Genomic DNA, 23,646 nt, shown 5'->3' on the forward strand with positions numbered 1-23,646 from the left:
CATTAATTTCAGCTCATTGTTTAATTGCAAAAAAGTGACCCATCTCAAGACTGCACAATTAAGATGGAGGAGTATATTTTTACTTCAATTAATTCCATATTGTCGAATTTCCAATATTATTTTTTCTGGTAACTTCCTACAAAGAAATGACAACTTGAAGCAGCTGCAGTGTGTGGGTTAGAACTGGGAATGATGCAGAATCTGGGCTTGCTCACTGTGATCGAGTCAAAGGACAATATAGTTTTCCTTATTTTGAGTTTGACATGTCTCAGGTAGCTTTGTTTTCAAGCACTAATATGGAAAGAATTACATTATGGCACTGTGCTAAGTTTCATATTATCAAACAACTCAAAGAAGAAATAGTACATTTATAGGCATCAGTCTAATTTTAACATTTCAGATTTGTCATTGATGACTACTGCCATTTTCAACACCTTTAAATTGGGCTCATGTTTGCAGAATGGAATTCTGAGTTTTCCCACCTGAAATTTCTGATACTTTGCATTTAATTCAGAATTCTAAAAAAAAAAATCCTGCTGCTTAAACCGCTGATGAAGACAGTTAAAACATGCTTTTCAATAAGCTCAGTGGATCTGGATTCTCATAGATTGCATCCCTGAGGGAAGTTAAAGGTTTTAAGCTAAATTAGGTTGTGTTGCCTTACAGGGGTTACTAGTTGACATTAGATCACACCCCCGCTTTGACATTTTAACACAGTTAGTTCCTCCACCAAACAATCAATCTCTTGCTCTCTCTTTCTCTATCCATGGCTGACATATTGGGAAATAGAAAAACCGCACTGATACAGCAGAAAGTACTCTTCTGACACTAGTAAATAAGCTGTTGAACATGACCTGTCACCCTTCCTCCTGAATCTAGCCAAGTGACTGGAGCTTTCTGTTGATGTAATTAATGCCACCTTTTCACAATGAAAGAATGCTCCACAGCTGTGAAATGGTAGCTCCCTCAAGTTTGGCTCTGTTCAAATTTTAATTAAGGCTGAGGTTTCAACCCTTCTGTTGGAAAACGAACACTCCTAATAGGGGACACATAAGAACATAAGAACTAGGAGCAGGAATAGGCCATCTGGCCCCTCGAGCCTGCTCCACCATTCAATGAGATCATGGCTGATCTTTTGTGGACTCAGCTCCACTTTCCAGCCCGAACACCACAACCCTTAATCCCTTTATTCTTCAAAAAACTATCGATCTTTATCTTAAAAACATTTAATGAAGGAGCCTCTACTGCTTCACTGGGCAAGGAATTCCATAGATTCACAACCCTTTGGGTGAAGAAGTTCCTCCTAAACTCAGTCCTAAATCTACTTCCCCTTATTTTGAGGCTATGCCCCCTAGTTCTGCTTTCACCCGCCAGTGGAAACAACCTGCCCGCATCTATCCTATCTATTCCCTTCATAATCTTATATGTTTCTATAAGATCCCCCCTCATCCTTCTAAATTCCAACGAGTACAGTCCCAGTCTACTCAACCTCTCCTCGTAATCCAACCCCTTCAGCTCTGGGATTAACCTAGTGAATCTCCTCTGCACATCCTCCAGTGCCAGTACGTCCTTTCTCAAGTAAGGAGACCAAAACTGAACACAATACTCCAGGTGTGGCCTCACTAACACCTTATACAATTGCAGCAGAACCTCCCTAGTCTTAAACTCCATCCCTCTAGCAATGAAGGACAAAATTCCATTTGCCTTCTTAATCACCTGTTGCACCTGAAAACCAACTTTTTGCGACTCATGCACTAGCACACCCAGGTCTCTCTGCACAGCAGCATGTTTTAATATTTTATCATTTAAATAATAATCCCTTTTGCTGTTATTCCTACCAAAATGGATAACCTCACATTTGTCAACATTGTATTCCATCTGCCAGACCCTAGCCCATTCACTTACCCTATCCAAATCCCTCTGCAGACTTCCAGTATCCTCTGCACTTTTTGCTTTACCACTTATCTTAGTGTCGTCTGCAAACTTGGACACATTGCCCTTGGTCCCCAACTCCAAATCATCTATGTAAATTGTGAACAGTTGTGGGCCCAACACTGATCCCTGAGGGACACCACTAGCTACTGATTGCCAACCAGAGAAACACCCATTCATCCCCACTCTTTGCTTTCTATTAATTAACCAATCCTCTATCCATGCTACTACTTTCCCCTTAATGCCATGCATCTTTATCTTATGCAACAACCTTTTGTGTGGCACCTTGTCAAAGGCTTTCTGGAAATCCAGATATACCACATCCATTGGCTCCCCGTTATCTACCGCACTGGTAATGTCCTCAAAAAATTCCACTAAATTAGTTAGGCACGACCCGCCCTTTATGAACCCATGCTGCGTCTGCCCAATGGGACAATTTCCATCCAGATGCCTCGCTATTTCTTCCTTGATGATAGATTCCAGCATCTTCCCTACTACCGAAATTAAGCTCACTGGCCTATAATTACCTGCTTTCTGCCTACCTCCTTTTTTAAACAGTGGTGTCACATTTGCTAATTTCCAATCCGCCGGGACCACCCAGAGTCTAGTGAATTTTGGTAAATTATCACTAGTGCATTTGCAATTTCCCTAGCCATCTCTTTTAGCACTCTGGGATGCATTCCATCAGGTCCAGGAGACTTGTCTACCTTTAGCCCCATTAGGTTGCCCATCACTACCTCCTTGGTGATAACAATCCTCTCAAGGTCCTCACCTGTCATAGCCTCATTTCCATCAGTCACTGGCATGTTATTTGTGTCTTCCTCTGTGAAGACCGACCCAAAAAACCTGTTCAGTTCCTCAGCCATTTCCTCATCTCCCATTATTAAATCTCCCTTCTCATCCTCTAAAGGACCAATATTTACCTTAGCCACTCTTTTTTGTTTTATGTATTTGTAGAAACTTTTACTATCTGTTTTTATATTCTGAGCAAGTTTACTCTCATAATCTATCTTACTCTTCTTTATAGCTTTTTTAGTAGCTTTCTGTTGCCCCCTATAGATTTCCCAGTCCTCTAGCCTCCCACTAATCTTTGCTACTTTTTATGTTTTTTCCTTCAATTTGATATTCTCCCTTATTTCCTTAGATATCCACGGTCGATTTTCCCTCTTTTTACCGTCCTTCCTTTTTGTTGGTATAAACCTTTGCTGAGCACTGTGAAAAATCACTTGGAAGGTTCTCCACTGTTCCTCAACTGTTTCACCATAAAGTCTTTGCTCCCAGTCTACCTTAGCTAGTTCTTCGCTCATCCCATTGAAATCTCCTTTGTTTAAGCACAAAACACTAGTGCTTGATTTTACCTTCTCACCCTCCATCTGTATTTTAAATTCCATCATATTGTGATCGCTCCTTCCGAGAGGATCCCTAACTATGAGATCCTGAATCAATCCTGTCATACTGGCACAATGATATTTTTAAATAAAATGTATTCAAGCCGCACTTACATTTTTAACAAAGGGGACATGATTCAGCGAACCCGTTGCACCCGGCGCAAATCCAGGCCCAAAATCAGGGTCCGCACTGGGCCCAGGCCGATCGTGAGTCACCCGACTCACTCCGCTCGGCGCGACTAAATATTTAAAGGAGCCTTGTGGCTCATTTAAACACCTGGATGCCAGATTCTCCCAGCTCCCAGGACTCACTAACCGCGTCTGGGAGACGTCGCCAGGGCTTTGCATCGTACTAATCCACACAAACGTGGACCAGGCATAATGGCACCAGGGGGCATCTCCTAGGTCGTTGGAGACCAAGGGGTGTTGGGGACAGGGGAGGGTGGCACCCGGGCACCTTGGCACTGCCTGCCTGGCACCCTGACAGTTCCATTAGGCACCCTGTCAGTGCCTCCTTTGCACTGTTAGGGTGCCCAGGTGGCACTGTCAGGGTGCCAGGCTGACAGTGCCAGGGTGCCAGTTTGGCATTGTACAGATCAGGCAGAGGGGGGTGAGGGAGGGTCCCTGAGGGCCCACCAAGTTGGGAGTGTGAGGGGTGTCACAAAAATGGGAGGGACCTGAAAGTGGTCGAGGGTGAAAGATCGGGGCAGTAAAATCTGCTGAAAATCTCTCTAAGTCCGACCTCGGAGGAGAGAATCTTCCTGAGGCCAAAAAAACTAAAAAGTGCATTGGAGAACAGGATGTTTCTCTGTGCTGCAGTCACTGAGAAACAGCACGTTAAACACGCCATTCAGTGGACTTCAACTGAAAACTGAATCGCGTCTGTAATCTTTAATTTTACATTGAGGTTAGTGAACAGAATAAATCACATTCTTTGTATGTGTAATTTTGAAAAGTTAATTTTTTCGACAATATTGCTTTCTTGTGATAGCCAAAATCGCGGCCGGCGCAGGGGCTGAGAATCGATGTTCTGATTCTGCGGGCCCCGAAAAGCACCGCACTCGGGGAGTACGCCGCGCTGCCTAGGGCTATTGTCAGAGGCTTGCTGCCCCCGGCCGGCCGAACTCCCGACAGTGTGGAACTAATGTGCTCCAGCCGGTCGGGATACTCACGTGGCGGCTGCGGACACAGTCCACGGCTGCCCTGGTCAGGGGAGGGTGGATCGGAATGTTTGTGCAGGGGTTGAGGATCGGGCACTCGGCCGATCAGGGGTTTTATTTCTTGGGTCTAGCTCCGCAGTCCGAGTCCGCCATGGAGCACGGCGAGGCCGCTGGAGGCCGCTGCCCTGTGCATGCGAGGCCTCTGACCCGGAAGTGTGGGGACCTGTATCTGCAGCAAAAGCTGCGAGATATACTCCGGGTCAGTGCTAGCCCCTTGTAGGGCTAGGAATTAGTGGTCCTTTCACGTCAGTTTATCTGCGTGAAACTGCACCATTTTGTCACCAGTGTGGGGACATAGCCCCAATAATGGAGAATCCTCCCCAATATAAACTGTTTTCACACAAATTTCCTGGATGACAAAATGCAACACAAATTACATTTTGTCAGAACTTACAGCATTCAACAAACATGCGGTTTAACATGTGTAAACACAAACTTACAACCAGCTGGCTGTCTATTACTATCATAAAGAATGTACTTCCAATGGAACAAGGAAAATACACTATGCGTGGAATTCTCCCGGGAATTCAGCGGGAGGCCCAAACACCAGTTTCATGTCGGCGTGTATTTTCCACAGTATCTTTTGCTGGTGCTTGCCATGGTGGATCGGCACACTTGCTGGAGGTCAGCATGAAACTGATTTATATCCTACTAATGGGATGCAGATGAAGGCCTGACCAGAATCTTCCAGCCCTGCCCGATTCTCTGCGACACCAGCAGGAAAACACACGAGGGCCAAAATCATCTGGAACAACATGGCGTGCACATGTCAGGGGTCACCTGAACAATGCCTGGGTGCCTCCAGAGTTCTGAATGAAAGCCGCCCGCACCTCTGGACCCTAGAACACCACATCAGCGTGGGGTGGGCCTCTACAAGACCATATTTGGTGTCTTGGACGTGGTCCATCTTCCAACCTCAGAATGTGCCTAGAGGTCAATCTTAATTTTCAGGAGGTACACCTTCGTTCTTCAATAGTGAGTTAGTGATGTCAGGTGCCTTTTCAATATAGCACCCTGCTATGTGCCATGAGGCCTGCCCCACCATGGAATATGCCGCAAAATTCTGGGTTGCATAATTAATTAGGTCGGGACCGTAAGATTTGGCGTGCTCTCCAGCCGGCCTCCGCAGCTCCACATTCCCGCCCCTACCACGAGACTTAGTCCATATATGGGATAATTCCGCCCTATGTAATTGAACTATATTGTAATTTATGTAGAGATATATCAGGTGCACCTCAGTTTTCCAAATTGTCCAAGTTGTTAGGCTGTAGTTAGACTACTGTGTGTGTTTGTGGGAACCTGTTTATCGAGAGATAGACAAAGCAGATTAAAGACAGTGGTGGGAAACTGCATGCTGCATTTTCCTGGCCCCATGAAGCCATGATTAGAGTTGGGGGAGCTGCATTGCGAGGGATCCCTGATGCATTCCTGTCCCCACAGCTTTCCTAGCAGCAGTCTGGACTAGAATTGGCTGCTCACCAAATGGAAGTGGAAAACCAATTAGGGCAATTTTGCTATGGCAGCAATATTTCCTGTTGGAGCAGTCCCACTGGCAAATGCGAAGCTTGCCAGCTCATTTGAGATGGCTATCCAGCAGCAGGCAGGGTGATGTTCAGAGTCACAGGTTCCATGTCCTAATGACAGGCCCACTGGGATCAAAGTTGACCACAACCTTGTCTGTCATTTCTCCAGTGGTGGGATTTTTCCTCCATTCTGATGGCCCTAACAATCTCAGGTTTCATTATTTGTTGACTTTCCTGCAGGCAACTGAGGGTGTCACCATATTAAAGTGCGCTTACACTCTCTTTCCTGTGGAAGCAGCACCAACTGGGAAAATCAAGCACTATATTTATGAGGAGAGACTTGAGGCACTCCGGTTATTTCCACTGGAAAACAAATGGCTCAGTGAGGATTATTGAAATAATGAAGGGTTGAGTCAGTTGAGAGATATTTCTTCTGATTGAGGGTAGGGGGCAGCAATGGGATATCAGTGCTGCTCACCAAGAGATTGGCGAAAGAGGTTAGGAAAAATGTTTTTATGTTAAGGGAGTTAGGGCATGAAATACCTCACACAGACACAAAGATACCTAATTAGTGCCCCTGATTGTGACAACAGATGGAATAGTCATCTTCGCAGCCTGTTCCTGCATGGGAGGATTTGAAAATTAGGGGATATGGATGGATGAATGATGAAATATACATTTTAAAAGGAAATGTTTTAAACTTTTTTTACTTAATACTTTGATCTTTGAGTATAAAGGATCAAGACTAGAAATACAGCTGGTTCAGCACAATGTTTTAATGGAGAGGAAGTGTGATAGTTCTCAAACTGAAATGAAATCAGGAAACAATGGTAACAGCCGTATCCTGTCCTAACTAAACAACAACCTACCAGTTCAGGATTTTGATATGACCAGTGACACGTTTTGGTTTCCCTTGGTTACCAGTCGTCAGACAACCGAGGAAAATGTCCTAAAGTCAGCTTGGAAAGTTTAATGTTAAAGGAAATCAAGTTTTACCCTGAGTTCAGGAAGGTCACAAACTAAAGTAGGTAAAGGTATGAAAACTAATGTACGCTGGAGCACCTTAACTATAATGCAGTGCATATAGGAGCTGAACATTTTGCATATTGCAGAAGATTGCATATCTTAGGGAATATCCAGTAGAGCATATATTTTGATTAATTCTTGGGATGTGGGTGTTGCTGGCTGGGCCAGTATTTATTGCCCTTGAACTGAGTGACTTGTTGGGCCATTTCAGAGGGCATTTAAGAGTAAACCATGTAGCTGAGGATCTGGAGTCACAGGGAGGCCATACCAAGAAAAGTAACATTGTTCATTCACCAGCTATATATTGTTTCCAAATGCTCAAACACGCTAAATGACATTACAATTATGTATATGAAACTACTGATGTGCATTTCAAATAGTTAACATAACTAATAGCATTAATGGTATCTAAATTATTACTTAAAATGTTTCTGTCTGTCTTGGGATTTCTCACAAAATGTTGCTTAATTTCAAAACACCTTGCGTCCATCAAGTGGTCCTGTCAGGAAAAATCTGGGGATGTTGAGCAGGCAGGCCGACCCACCGGATCCCCATCCTGACTTGCAAGTTCTTTCTCCCACCCAGTAGGAAAGGCAAAATGGTGCCCTTCACTGCCCCACCACAGGCAAAAAATATGGTGAAGGAGCTCCTGACCACCCTCACAATTTCCTAACCCTAACCATCCTTCTGCTGTTGATCCCTTCAAACACTAGAGACTGCCAGAGAGGTGTTGATAATCCCTGGGAGAAGAGTGGAAAGTCAAATTAAATCACTTGAGGAAGGAGGAAGCTCAGAAAGCTTTCCTGAAAACCCAGCAGGTTTGGCTCACGTTGGAGTTTTTGTGTGTGTTTGTCTTAGTTTGGAAGAAGTGTTTAAATTGCAGATGGTCATGCTGGATGAGGTGGAATTTGTCCGTCTGTTGTGAAGAGGGGATGATATGAAAAGGAGGTTTTGCAGAGGAGTTAACCTAATCTGTTGGCGCCACTATCAAGCCAAAAATGAGACACACCTATGGCAAATATTTGTAGGTTGTGGAAAATCAAATAAACCTTGAATGATTTTTCAGGAAGATGAAATTTCTGACAAGACAGACATGTTGCTGCTTTTATTGAAGTTTCTGGGCGAGGTTAAGGGAAAGTTCTTTACATTAATAATTATAAGCACATGGAATGCTTTGGCAAAGGAAGTAGTTAAGTCAGTGATGACTATATCTGTTAAGAGAAGAGTAGATAAAATTTTAATGATAAAAATGTGAAGTGACAGGGACAAAGGGATTAATTTTCCATTGTTTTAGCAGAGAGTTGGCACAAGAATGATGAGCCGGGCAGTCTTGTCCAATAGAGCAAGCATCTGTGATTTGATGGAGTGCTGTGTCGGAATGTTGGTTGAAGGGCACTGGTCACTGAGTTCAGTCATGGGGAAGGCTTTTTCCCCAGAGTTTGGCTACCGAACAAAAAGTAGGAGCTGAAATTAGGAAGACTGAGTTTCGCTCCTGCTTTGTGAACTGAAGGCACCTCTGTACTTTGCTGCCTGACCATCAAAACCGAGGTATGTGAATAGCTACCGGATCCGCATAAACATATCTCCATCATCAGTACATAATTGCTTCTAGGCCTTCAAGAAGCTTCAGAAGCAGATCTGGCTGCAAAACAACAGGCACAAAATGGGAGAAAATACGGAAGCAGGTAGCTCACAACTATCACTTACAGCTGATTGCAGAAAGGACAGTTCAAGAGAATACAGGTCCACAGATCACTGAAAGGGGCAACACAGGTGGAGAAGGTAGTCAAGAAGGCATACGGCATGCTTGCCTTCATTGGCCGGGGCATTGAGTATAAGAATTGGCAAGTCATGTTGCAGCTGTATAGAACCGTAGTTAGGCCACACTTGGAGTATAGTGTTCAATTCTGGTCGCCACACTACCAGCAGGATGTGGAGGCTTCAGAGCGGGTGCAGAAGAGATTTACCAGGATGTTGCCTGGTATGGAGGGCATTAGCTATGAGGAGCGGTTGAATCAACTCGGTTTGTTCTCACTGGAACGACGGAGGTTGAGGGGCGACCTGATCGAGGTCTACAAAATTATGAAGGGCATAGACAGAGTGGATAGTCAGAGACTTTTTCCCAGGGTAGAGGGGTCAATTACTAGGAGGCATAGGTTTAAGGTGCGAGGGACAAGGTTTAGAGGAGATGTGCGAGGCAGGTTTCTTTACAGAGAGGGTAGTGGGTGTCTGGAACTCGCTGCCGGAGGAGGTCGTGGAAGCAGGGACGTTAGTGATATTTAAGGGGCATCTTGACAAATACATGAATAGGATGGGAATAGAGGGATACGGACCCAGGAAGTGTAGAAGATTTAAGTTTAGGCGGGCAGCATGGTTGGCACAGGCTTGGAGGGCCAAAGGGCCTGTTCCTGTGCTGTACTTTTCTTTGTTCTTTGTAATACAAATCTCCGGCGCCGCACATTTGGGGCTGAATTTGACACCGTTTTAAATCATCTGCCCTAATATCGTTTTATGTAGCTTGATGTCAAATTTTGCTTTGTAATGTTCCTTTGAAGTGTCTTGGGACATTTTATCATATTAAAGGCGCTATATAAATGCAAGATCCTGTTGTCGTTGTGAATACTTCCTGGTGCTACCACCTTATTCAGTCTTTCTGGGCAAAAAGTAGAAGCCACCAAGAGCATGGCAGATCCGAATCCCAGAAGATCCAAGTTCATGCCTGCTGAATTAGACCTTGTTGGAGTGAAGCACTCTCGGAACACACAGACTTGTATAATAAGCTCTGCGAGCTGTAAGATGATGCATCATCTCTACAGCAGAGAACTGCCCTCTCCACAGCAAACCTGTGGGGAACACATGTGGGACATTTCCCAATCAGAACGCCAGATGTGGTGACTGCTTTGAACCTGGAAAATATCAGAGAGTCTGAAACCCATTCCTGCAACACACACCCTTTCCCCACAGACCCAGGCCACCCATCAAGGCAGCCAAAGAGGGACTACAAACTGTAACAAGCTGCCAAGTGGTACTCATCATATTTGAACTTGAAAATGCAATTTTTGTCTTGCTTGTCATTGTAAAGAGAAGCTCTACATGTTTAAATTAGTTTGCAATCTGTGTTAATCTCCGTAATCATAAACGTCACTCCTAATTTTTGCTGAAGTTAACAGTTCTGCGTAACAAAAGGAATTAAGTTACTAACTGATATGAAAATCCAGAAGAGACAAATATTATATAAGGATGCAAGAGGAAAGATCGAAGCATACAAAGGAAATTAATCTAGAAAGAAAGAAAAGGAATGACAAACTTACGACTGGGTCCATGAATTTTAATGGGCTCCGACGCGTTAACCAATGTATGAGAGCAATGCTGACACACACACTCCTTCCCGCTGAAGGTAACACGGTCTCCAACTGGAAATGGCTTCCTAAAAAGAATAACAAGGACTTTAAACACAAGTGCATGCAACTCTCTGGCCATCACATTGGTTATCTGTTCTTTAAAATATAATTACTGTTATAACCTGCCTGCTTACCATTGGCTGGGGAGTAATGGCAATCCCACAATCCTGTGGGAGTATGAGCTTCCCCAATGAGGAGGGGTGGAGAAATCATTAACAGACATCCTGTATAAATAAAGCTGGCCAGTTTGGAACCAGCAGGAAGGAGTGAGCAGCAAGCGAAGTTGCTGCTGCTGTTGTATATATATGTTATTGTAAATAAATGTTATTTCTTTGTATCCTTAAAACTCGTACTGGATTCTTCATGGCCCTCACAAAACTGGCGACAAGTGTTAAAGTGAATAGCTGTCTACACTGCTGAAGCCACATCCCTGGATTTTTGTTGGATACAGGTTGGAAGTTGTTTTCGATTACACCATGCCTCTGTACGGACGTTTGGATGTTTTTGATGCTGCGCTGGAAAGCTGGAACCAGTACGCACAATGGATGCGTTACTATTTCCGGGCAAACAATATCACCGAAAACAAGCGCCAGGTGGTCATATTGCTCACCGCCTGTGGCCCGCATACGTTTGGGGTGATTAGGAGCCTTACGTACCCAGCTGCGCCGGACACCAAAATGTTCGATGAACTTGTGAATTTAGTGGGGCAACATTTTAACCCAACCCCGTCCACGATAGTCCAACGTTACCAGTTTAATACTGCTGAGGGAACCCCAGGCGAATCCCTTGCCGACTTTCTATCCAGCCTACGCAGGATTGCGGAGTACTGTGACTATGGTGAGACCTTGTCAGAAATGTTACGCGACTGTTTGGTTTGCGGTATTAACAATGCGGCCACCCAGAGAAAGTTGTTAGCTGAGCCAACATTGACTTTTCAACAGGCCATTCAAATAGTATTGGCCCGAGAGAGCGCAGAACGAGGAGTGCAGGAGCTACAGGGAATGGAGATGCATGCCTTGGGGTGCAACCCCTTCCTCCCGTAAACGTCCCCCCGCACTCCTGCGGTACCTTGGGCGAGGCGACGTCCGGATCGACGCCAGTGGCCACTGAACATTCCTCCCCGAAGGGAGCCTTCTCCAGAACCAATGGATGAGGAGCCACGTCCGTGTCAGACTTGGAAGCGCCGACCCCGTCACGGACGCCGGTCCTGGGGTGCCAGAGGCGCCGTCATTCCGACTGAAACTGGGAACAGCCCAGGGGCCGTACCTTCCATGTGGATGAACCTGCGGCGACTACTCCTGAGGATGTGGAGACGGAGGACGACTGCCTGCAGGTGCATTGTGTGGCAGCTCCCCGTGTGGCCCCCATTAAGGTGACAGTACGGGTCAATGGTCACGGGCTTGAGATGGAGTTGGACACTGGCGGTTGCAGTGGCAGCACATCCTCCAAACAGTTTCTGGAGGGTTGACTGAGGTGCTAGGACGATACCCAAATGTATTCCAGCCCAGTTTGGGGAAAATAAAAGGGGCTGTAGCCCCTATCCAAGTCGAACCAGGAGCCACGCCTTGCTCGAGAAGGTAGAAGGGGAGCTCACTCGTTTGGAGACTTTGGGTATCATCAGGCCCGTCCGTTTCGCTGACTGGGCAGCACCAATTGTACCTGTAATGAAGCCAGATGCCACAGTTCGCTTGTGCGGCGACTATAAACTTACAGTGAATACGGCTTCCCGACTCGACCGATATCCAATGCCTCGCATAGAGGATCTCTATGCGAAGCTTGCAGGTGGACTCTTGTTCACAAAATTAGATATGAGTCACGCCTACCTACAGTTGGAGCTGGACCCTGCCTCCCGACCATATGTAACGATTAATACACACCGGGGCCTGTATGAATATACACGTTTGCCCTTTGGAGTATCCTCTGCCTGCGCTATTTTGCAACGTGTTATGGAGGGCATTTTGAGAGGTTTACCGCGTGTCGCTGTCTACTCAGATGACATTTTGATTTCAGGGACGTCGGAGCAGGAACATTTGGAAAATCTGGAGGCTGTCTTTAGACGCTTTTCGGAGGCTGGAGTCCGTTTACGTCGCACAAAGTGCGTATTTCAGGCAAAGGAAGTAGTCTACCTAGGTTATCGGGTGGACCACGAAGGTTTGCACCTCGTCGCAGAGAAGGTGCGCGCGATTCAACAGGCCCCCGCCCCAACTGACACTTCGCATCTTCGTTCTTTTCTCGGCCTCGTAAACTATTACGGGATGTTCCTCCCCAATGTGGCAACTATGCTGGCCCCATTACACCTTCTGCTAAAGAAAAATCACACCTGGGTTTGGGGTCAGCCGCAAGAAACCGCTTTCCGAAGGGTAAAGCAACAATTGTCGTCGTCTGGGTTACTAACCCACTATGATCCTGGAAAGCCTTTGCTCATCGCATGTGCTGCATCCCCGTATGGTATTGGGGCCGTCCTGTCCCACAAGATGGAGAACGGGGCCGAGCGACCGATAGCTTTCGCCTCCCGCACATTGACTGCAGTGGAAAAAAAGTACGCGCAGATCGAGAAGGAGGGCCTGGCAGTGGTCTTTGCGGTGAAACATTTCCACCTGTACATGTATGGCCGCCACTTCACTATCGTGACTGATCATAAGCCTCTGCTGGGACTTTTCAGAGAGGATAAGCCATACCACCAATTGCTTCCACACGGATCCAGCGCTGGGCTTTGTTGCTCGCTGCTAATGAGTATTCTCTGGAGCACAAACCAGGAACGCAGATAGCGAATGCCGACGCACTGAGCCGATTGCCTTTATCGACCGGCCCCATGTCGACCCCCGCGACCGATGAGGTGGTTGCAACCCTAAATTTTATGGACACCTTGCCTGTCACGACATCACAGATCCGTGAGTGGACGCAGACGGAGCAAGTCCTGTCAAAGGTTCGGCACATCGTCCTGTATGGTGGGCAGCATAGACAGCTCCCAGGCGAGTTGCGGGCATTTTCCTCCAAGCTGTCAGAATTCAGCGTGGAAGACGGCATCCGCTTGTGGGAGATGCGTGTGATTGTCCCGGAAAAAGGACAGGAGCTGATACTAAGAGTCTTCTGTGTATGGCACAATGGGCATCCAGGTGTGACCAAAATGAAAATGTTGGCTCGGAGTTATGTCTGGTGGCCAGGCCTCGACACCGACATTGAGAAGGTGGCCCAAAACTGCTCCATTTGCCAGGAGCATCAGAAGCTTCTGCTGGCCGCGCCCCTACATTACTGAGAATGGCCAGGGCGCGCTTGCATGCAGATTTCGCAGGCCCTTTTCAAGAATCCACATTCCTTCTATGAATTGATGCCTAGTCTAAATGGCTAGAGGTGCATAAGATGCTAGGCACAACGTCCTGCGCAACAATTGAGAAGATGCGTTTGTCTTTTAGTACGCATGGCCTCCCCGAGGTGCTGATCACGGATAATGGCACTCGATTCACAAGTGAGGTGTTTGCAAGGTTCATGAAAATGAACGGCATACGCCATATCCGCACTGCCCCTCACCACCCGGCTTCAATTGGGTTGGCGGAGCGTGCAGTGCAGACATTCAAACGAGGCCCAAAGAAGAAGTCTTCCGGGTCAATGGACACGAGACTGGCTCACTTTTTGTTTTCGTATAGGACCACCCCCCATGCGGTGACTGGGGTAGCTCCTGCAGAACTCCTAATGGGCCGAAGACTTCGCACCCGCCTTAGCATGGTTTTCACGGACATTGGCGCAAACGTGCGCCACACACAAGAACGGCAGGGACATGGTTTTTCTCGACATCGGCGATTCGGCAGTTTGCGCCCGGTGACCCAGTGTTCGTTCGGAGTTTTGCTGGTGATGCCCAGTGGGTCCCTGGCGTAATATTTCGCCAAATGGGCCCTATATCTTACCAGGTGCAAGCCCAGGGTCGTCTCCAGCGCAATCATGTAGACCACGTTCGGTCCAGAAGACTATCCCTTCCAAAGATTCCCCGTCCCCGGAGCTCATTTCTACAGCTACAGAGACCAGAGACAATGGAAAGTAGTCCTCGCAATCTTCCTCTGGTGCCTCACTGAAAGCCTGCACAGGTCGTTACAGAACCGCATGGAATTAGAGACGCCGAGATGACGGAGGCAGCAGACTGTGACTCCGAGATGGAGATACAGGATGCATCAGAGGGGGAATCCTCGGGCCCACGGGCCGTGGGTGTACAACCGTTACGCCGTTCATCGGTCTCGTTACACGCTGCCCGATCCAGCGCCGCGTGCAAATGGTGTCCGGCCTGCGGCAAAACGGGTCCGACGCCCTCCTTCACCAGGGTCTTCGGTGGATTATTGGACTTTGGGGGGGGAGGGATGTTATAACCTGCCTGCTTACCATTGGCTGGGGACTAATGACAATCCCACAATCCTGTGGGAGTATGAGCTTCCCCAATGAGGGGGCGGAGAAATCATTAGCAGACTCCCTGTATAAATAAAGCTGGCCAGTTTGGAACCAGCAGGAAGCAGTGAGCAGCAAGCGAAGTTGCTGCTGCTGTTGTATATATATGTTATTGTAAATAAATGTCATTTATTTGTATCCTTAAAACTCGTGCTGGATTCTTCGTGGCCCTCACAAAAATTACTTACTCAAAATAACATTCCAATTTAGCCTCTTAAGGCAGGGTGAAGAATGACACCTGCTTTCTATGAATATTTTGAGCTGTTTACTGACAGTTGTTTACAATTATATTCCCACGTGTCTAATTTACTGTATAATCTACGTTCAATTAGCATGTAATATTTGTCGAAGCATATCATTAATAAAAACACTTACATGGGGTTGTTGGCCTATGCGCAATAGAACAGCAAAATGAAAAACATCAATAGGATTATCACCATGGGTTACAATTTCAACATTCTCTCCGAGCATAAATCTCGTTCTGTAGGTTGATCGTCCATTATTGAACTCACCCATTTTTCATTTCCATCATCAAATACAGTGCATCTCACTGTTACTGGCAGTCGTTTCCATTCCTTTAATAGGTGTTCCTTCCTCTATTTTGATCCATTGGATAAATTCCCACCAATGGGACCACATTCTGAAAACACTTGCTCTTATATCTCAGTTGATACACCTTGCAGAATGAGGCATGCATATTAATCAAATAATTCAGAATGTAACAAGACATCTTTTGCTGGCATTGACGAATGGCCATGGGAGGAAATTCTCATTTTGGATTTAAACGAACATCGCTGCAACAACAAGCTTCAAAATTAGTTTTTGGTAGCAAGGCAAAACTTGGTCGGCAATTTCTTTGAGAAGCACCTGGGGCGGGATTCTCCGTACCTGAGATTAAGTGTTGACGCCGGGGCAGGATTTTTGGACTTCTGCGACAGCAAAACTGGCGCTGCACCTGGACCAGTTCAGGGCTAGCACCGGCACCACATGGAATCCAGTCGATTCCAATGGAAAATGGTGCTGGATTCAGTGTGTCCGTGGTTGACACTCGGGAGGCTGATGGATATAAACACTTCACTCCCCACACACAATCATCCCAACCAACACGTCGGCACTGGTTGCGCGGTAGCGCACCCACCCCATTGATGGGTCAGCTGGGGCCAGCAGGCACCTAAGGATTGGCCGAGGGACACCGCCGGCATACACAGCTGCACGGCTGCCATCAGGCTGTGGCAATGGTGTTCTGTGTCCGTCCACCCCGACCCCACAGCCCAGCTCCTGGCCACCCCCCACTACTCCCCAAGGCCCTGGCAGAAGCCACCTGGCCAGCGGCACAACTGTCAGCACACTGCAGCGATGTTGGATACTTTCCATACCCCCCTCCCTCCCCACCATGGCACCTGTTTTACGATTTTTGAAAGCACAAGTGAACCTCGCCATCGTGAATTCTCCCCGGTGGAAGCAGAGAATCGCAGAGGGCCCGGATAATAATGGCTCAGGCCCGTTCATGATATGCAAATGGCGTTTACTGTACATGTGCAGTGGGGTGCATTGACTCCTATGCCAAGGCACAGGAAAATCACGATTTGGCATGAACCCGGCGCCAGCCACAATTTCAGCGTCACAAACGATTCTCCACCCAATCGCCTTTCCCGATTTTGGCATTGGCCAACAGAGAATCCCGCCGCTGAAATTTTCCGGAATGAAGGATAAGGATTTAGTTCATCTTTTAACTTGGATTTTATGAACCTTAGATTAAATTTAAACATTTGTAAATGAGTGGCGAGAGCCTCTGGTGGACTGCAAATTAAATCAAACTCTCCTGACTTTGAATAGATTCTTTTCTCACTTGGCTGTTCAAAAACAAATGCTTCTCCTTCTGGCCCCTCACTTACTTGACTGAGTAGTAATCTATCCCATAAATCAATTTTAGGCTTCAAGATTTCCTTAATTCACAAGTCTGATAGGCTGCAGAGTGTGGCGAACTCAGTACAACGCACCGCACAAGCTTGCCATCCTCCCATTGATTCTGTATACACCTCCCACTGCCTCAGGAAGGCAGACAACATTATCAGAGACCCCTCACTCCCAGGCTTTGCCCTCTTCCAGACCCTTCCATCAGGTAGGAGATACAGAAGTCTTGAAGACCCGCACATCCAGACATAGGAACAGCTTCTTCCCCATAACTACTGGACTCCTCAACGACTCTCCCTCGGACTGATCTGTTCCCTGTAAAACACTATTCATGACGCCCTATGCTGGTCTTGCTCATGTATTTGCTTTGTTTGGCCCTTGTTCTGCACAGTAACCAATCCCTATTTATTAATGTACTATTTGTCAATGTACTCTGTCGATTATTCTTTTGGCTACTATGCGCGTACTGTGTACATTCCCTTGGCCGCAGAAAAATACTTTTCACTGTACTTTGGTACATGTGACAATAAATATCAATCAATCAGATTTCATACAAAATTTCTCTTTATTGGATCTTCATCGTCTTACTCGTCCTTCATCAGTTTACTTGCAAACCTCTGCACGCAGAGATGAGTTCTGGATCATTCTACTCTCACATTCTTAAGACCATAAGTCCACAAACATAAGTTTGGTAGCAGGTTTTCCTCAGTGACCACTACGGAGCCAATTGCCCAAATCTTTGTCCTACTCTAGCCCTCTTTAAGGATGCACACAGAGTGGGAGGAAAAGAGTAACTGGGTCACAAAAAGGTAACTTCTTGCTGAAGGCCATCCCATCTCTATTTACAGGTGAATCTTGATTCAATCGACCAGCACTCATTTCAGAAACAGACAAGAACCAAATTAAAATATTCAAACTGAAGTGTTATTCCCAGAACCCTCACTTCTGGCCTTCACCTCATTAACTATGCAACCTGATGTTTTGCACTGTATCCAATGGCATGTCAGAACTGATGGCATGTCGTTCGCCATCCTATTCGGGCACCATATTGAAACATAACTGATCCACTATTGAAGGAAGAAGGTTCATCTCCTGGAAATGAAGATAGATCTCCGGGAGCGCTCTGCATCATGAAGATGGACCTCCTGAGAAAGGAGATAGATCTCCAAGAACATTGTGAGGCTGGAAGCTGGACTCCCTCCAGTGCATCAAACTTGGACCACGTGCAGATGCTCCCCTACCAACTGTTGTAATGTTCCGGGGCCTGTGGCCTCCACTTTAACTCAGGACGCAATCCCCGCAGGCATTTGTTCCAGGTGAGTCCTGACATCTGCATGCCAAGTTGTTCCAGATGTGCTTTACACCAGCATGTTTTCCCACGAGTGCCAAGGAGAATCAGGCCTATATTTGCATACCATTCGTTGGATGCAAATGAGTGTCATGCAGCCTTCAGCAGCAAGATCCCGTCGGAGAGTCTCTTGGCGTAAAACCAATTTCTGGGCCTACCGACAAATTCCCCCCCACTCCCACCATTGAATCTGGTGTTTTGGGGCATTGAAGAATTCCACCCACTGTTTTCTTAATCTGAGAGTTTAGAGCCTTTGATTTCATCTCTTTGGTGCTAAGTGTGCGCATAAAATGATGGGCGCGATTCCACAAACAGTCCCATTTTGGGTGGTTTAGCGGGATCATTTTTCTACTGTCTGGGCTTTGTTTATTTTTTCAGGCATTTCCTGCACTGAGGAACTCCACCCGCCAGTACAGGAAGAAACTGGGCGCTTATCTCTCGAATACCCCGCGCAACCCCTGGATCCCCCTGAAGCCCCAACTCACCTCTTGGGGGGGGGGGGTCCTTGAGCCACCCACACCCCACTTCATATCAGGCTAGACTGGCAGTGCCACAGTGCCCGGTGGCATCAACAATGACAAGGCACCATGCTGCCCAGCAGCCAACCACCCAGGGGCCTCTGATCATCTGGGAGCCCACACCCCCAAGTACCATTCCGCCTGGTCCCCATTTGTGGAGACCAGTGCTAAACGTCGTCTGGCTGTGGTCCCCTCGGTGAGGCCGATAGATCCCAGGGACCAGTTAATTCTGGCATAGGCGGGGTGGCATGTGGCGCAGTGGTTAGCACTGGGACTGTGGCGCTGAGGACCCGGATTTGAATCCCAGCCCTGGGTCACTGTCCGTGTGGAGTTTGCACATTCTCCTCAAGTCTGCGCGTGTTTCACCCCCACAACCCAAATTTCTGTAAAAGGTCTATGTATAGCTATGTATATGTATAATAATTAAACCAAATTGAAAACTGGCAGCAAACCATAGCACATTATCAACCAGAAGGAAGTGAACAAAACACCGGCTCCGTTTGCTGACATTAACTTCCACACAAAGGTCTTCTGAGACAAACAAAACAGTGTTGTGCGTGAGAGAGTCCATGAGGAGCTATTGTTACTTTCGATGGGAGAGGTTGGTCTAAATCCAAAACAAGGGTGAATTGAGTCCAATTAAAAATTTTGCTGTCCAAATAAATATGATTTAGTCAGCTCAAGCAAGTTTGGATTTGGCGGTAATATCTTGGATTTAGTTCAAAAACTCCAGAGGATGCAGTTGCACTGCTAAGTAAAACTTGTTAACAACATCGAGATTAGTCCATGCCATTCGAGTATATCAAATGGGTTATGAGTAGCTACCATTAATGCTAATATTTCTTCATTTATTTTTTTATTTCTGGGAAAAACCTTTGGTTAAGCATCGAATTCAACTAACATCAGTAACATAGCTATTGCACAGCGCTCTCTGCTCATGATGTTATTCTCAAAGGGATGTTTAAATTAATTTAAATGCTCAGATTATTGAATTGCATGTGTCAAGGTTTTCCAATTTCTGGGGCGTCATTCTCCGACCCCCCGCCGGGCCGGAGAATCGCCGGGGGCTGGCGTGAATCCCGCCCCCGCCGGTTGCCGAAGTCTCCGGCACCGGATATTCGGCGGGGGCGGGAATCGGGCCGCGCCGGTTGGCGGGCCCCCCCGCTGGATTCTCCGGCCCGGATGGGCCGAAGTCCCGCCGATAAATTGCCTGTCCTGCTGGCGTGGATTAAACCACCTTTTGAACGGCGGGACAAGGCGGTGTGGGCGGGCTCCGGGGTCCTGGGGGGGGGGCGCGGGGCGATCTGGCCCCAGGGGTGCCCCCACGGTGGCCTGGCCCGCGATCGGGGCCCACTGATCCGCGGGCGGGCCTGTGCCGAGGGGACACTCTTTCCCTTCCGCCTCCGCCACGGTCTCCACCTCCACTGCGCATGCGCGGGAAACTGTCAGCGGCCGCTGACGCTCCCGCGCATGCGCCGCCCCGAGATGTAATTTCCGCGCCAGCTGGCGGGGCAACAAAGGCCGTTTCCGCTAGCTGGCGGGTCGGAAATTCCTCCGGCGTCGGCCTAGACCCTCAATGTTGGGGCTCGGCCCCCAAAGATGCGGAGCATTCCGCACCTTTGGGACGGCGCGATGCCCGTCTGATTGGCACCGTTTTGGGCGCCAGTCGGGGGACATCGCGCCGTTTCGGGAGAATTTCGCCCCTGAAAGGCATCTCTAATTTACAGGATTCACAGAATTGTGACAGCACAGAAGGAGACCATCATGTTTGCAATGCACCTATGCCATTCCCCCACGTTGTCCCCATAACTCTGTACATTTTTCCTTTCGGGCGGCATGGTCGCACAGTGGTTAGCACTGTTGCTTCACAGCACCAGGGTCTCAGGTTCAATTCCTGCTTGGATCACTGTCTGTGTGGAGTCTGCACGTTCTGCCTGTGTCTGCGTGGGTCCCCTTCTGTTGTCCGGTTTCTACCCAAAAGTCCCTAAAGATGTGCTGGTAGGTGAATTGGACATTCTGAATTCTCCCTCAGTGTATCCGAACAGGCGCCGGAATGTGGCGACTAGGGGATTTTCACAGTAACTTCATTGCAGTGTTAATGTAAGCCTACTTGTGACAATAATAAAGATTTAATCAGATAATAATCCAATTCCCACTTGAATGCCTTGATTGAACCTGCCTCCAACCCTCTCCACCGCTCTCCCAAGCGGCACATTCCATATATTAACCATTAGCTGCGTGAAAAATATTTAACTACTTTCATTCCGTTGCCTCCGGTAAATTATAATTCTGCAATAAAATTATAAATTTGCATCATATTAAACATAAACCATTTCACCAGCTCAGATCGTAACACTTTGCACAATACTTTTATTCTCAGGGATGTTTGAGCCAGATTTGTATCCCATTATATTTTTCCAATACATGTGGGCAATGAAAATGTATAAACCAGGATGGAGAAATATGGCTGATGCTGAAGATCTATTTGAAGAATTATTTTTATCCACACACAGTGGGCAGTATTTAACAGGGCCTGGTAGTGCGGGAAAGGTGGAAGGTCGTGGGTGGGGGGACAGGAGCTGAAATCTTGATTTTCTGACAGCAGGTTTAGATGTAGAGGTTATGTCTCAGTATTACAGGGACAGCTTGGGCCTCACACTGTCCAGTGGTGGGTTCCTATATTAAATACATTTGCATCCCATGAATGCTCATTATCTTAAATCGTTTTTCAAATTAAATCCCAATTTAGAGATGAAATCAGCAGCCCACAGGAAGCGTGTGCCTCCTGTCTCACGTTTATGTAACAGTCAACTTTCATCCATTTGGTTCTGAGGTGCGTTGTTATGTTTGTGGACATCTGTGCCACATGGGAAGGGAGCAGTAGACTACCAGCTTGGATGGAGGGTCAGTCAGAAGGGGCAACGGTCAATTGGGGCAAGGGGAGAGATGGTTGGGTCATTGGCATTTATATGTTGGAGGCAGGGGTCTTCGAGGAAGGAGACTAGGTGGGATCAGACCATGGAAAAGGCAGGGACGGCCATCTTGGGTGTGGTTGGAGGAATGAAGCAGTAAGGAGGTGCAAAGCAACGGGCCTAAAGAGTGTGTTTGGTACTGTCCAGTGTTTGATCCTGAGTGTCAAAGTGTCTGTCATGGGAAAGGTCTTCAATTACAGGGGAGGAGGTCAATACAGAACAAAGGAAGTTACAGTCAGAGATAGGGATCATGGAATGTGTCAGAGGGTGAGTCAAGATATTGTAAAGACGCATCAAAGATGATGAGGGGAGGGTTAGAATCAGAGGAGGAATGTCTCTGATGAGGAGAGTAGAGTCAAGAGGAGGTATGTCCACTGTCACTGTCACTAGGTCAACAGTGATAGTAAGAGGTACAACAGTGACAGAGGGAAACCACACAATGATGTTCGGAAGGTTAAAGGTGATGGGATAAAATTCAAAGATGCCAGGGTTAAGGAGGACAGTGATGGGTTCCAAGTGGAGGGTGATTCTTGTTCTGTCCCTTGACATTGCTCCAAACATATGATTAAGCTGCCAGGAATCCAGGTACAAGTGGGAGGAGGCCACTGGGGTGTGGGTGGGAAGAGTTTTGTGCATGAAGAATTTTGGGTGCGGCTTTAGAATAGGCAGTCATCAAGGACATTGGGCTTTGGGATTTTTGCTTGTTTCTCCAGAATGCAAGGGTTCAAGTGGCCGTTCGAGCTCCATGGGACCAGCCAGTGACATATGCCAATTTCAAGGCCCTTCACTCTTTGAATCTGCAACTAGTTTGCAACAGGAGACAAAGTGTGACACAGCTCTGTGCTCATTTCCCATGACTTCTACATTTTATGCAACTCGCAGGTCCCAGCCCAGCTGATGGCTAGATCCTGAATGCCAAGGGCTAAAAACTCCGGATCTGGTGAGGAATACCCATTGTGCAAAAGAAGAGCGGTATAATGCACCGTCTTCCAAACTCACGTCCACTACTATCTGGAAGGAGAAGGGCAGCAAATAGCTGGGAACGCCACCACCTGGAGGTTCCCCTCTAAGCCACACACCATCCTAACTTGGAAATATATCACTGCTCTGTAATGATATGCATAAGCAGTTAAGTAACTATTAACAGAGATGACCTCCAAACAACAGGTGGCAGTAGAGACCTGCTATGCGACACCGCAACTTCTGTGAGTCTAGAGATAGTCGGTGCAGTGGATCGTCGCATTTGTAATAGCTCTTAGATAATTTTACAATAGTGATTTAATAGTTAGTAGTTTTACATATTGCTATCTGACCCACGTCATTGTTAATCAATAAACATTCAACTAGGCACAAACTAAATGTTCTCTAGTGCACTAATTCCGTCTGGCCAAGCAATAGAACAGAACATGCTCCTTCATTGTCACTGGGTCAAAATTCTTGAACAGCACTGTGGGTTGACTTACACCACTTGGACTGCAGCAGATCAAGGCAGCAGCTCACCACTACCTTTTCAAGGGCAATTAGGGATGGGCAATGGATGTTGGCCTAGCCAGTGGCATCCACATTCCTTGAATGAATGTTAAAAAAATGTCTCCACCTGAGCCATAAATGGGGAAAACTTGGCTTGCTGAAAATGTACTTCCTTTGCCTTGATCATTCTGGACGGCAGTGCAGCACATCACAGAGGGTATCACTAAAGATTGTGGTATGCTGTGCACTGAACAACACGGCCATACAATGCAGAGAAATGTTAGAGCAGGACAAGAGTAACGAGCAGCAAACCTCTTCAGATGTGGATGAATTGGATGAGCCCGAGGATTGGGCCATAAATGTGCACGAGTCTTTACTGGATGCCAGGGCCATGGAGAGATGTGCCAGGGAAACCAGGGGCAGCCGAAGATACATTCGATTCGTTCAAGGATGGAATTCCTCATAACCATGGTGCCATCGCCGGTGCTCCATTACATGCATAG

At 47.0% G+C, this 23,646-nt stretch overlaps 1 protein-coding gene across 6 annotated transcripts in view; it reads right to left on the reverse strand.

Moving 5' to 3' along the window:
* Nucleotides 1–23,646, reverse strand: part of ablim3 (actin binding LIM protein family, member 3) — a 514,512-nt gene that overhangs the window by 244,036 nt on the left and 246,830 nt on the right. For all 6 annotated transcript variants that reach the window (XR_011948320.1, XR_011948319.1, XR_011948323.1 and 3 more), the window contains exon 4: nt 10,401–10,516. Coding sequence is in view for 1 of the 6 variants with exons in the window: in XM_072512118.1 (XP_072368219.1) it covers nt 10,401–10,516 (116 nt within the window). In the remaining 5 variants the exon portion in view is untranslated. The remainder of the gene's footprint in view (nt 1–10,400; nt 10,517–23,646) is intronic.

This window comes from Scyliorhinus torazame, chromosome 7, assembly GCF_047496885.1.
Source record: "Scyliorhinus torazame isolate Kashiwa2021f chromosome 7, sScyTor2.1, whole genome shotgun sequence".
NCBI classification, from domain to species: domain Eukaryota; kingdom Metazoa; phylum Chordata; class Chondrichthyes; order Carcharhiniformes; family Scyliorhinidae; genus Scyliorhinus; species Scyliorhinus torazame.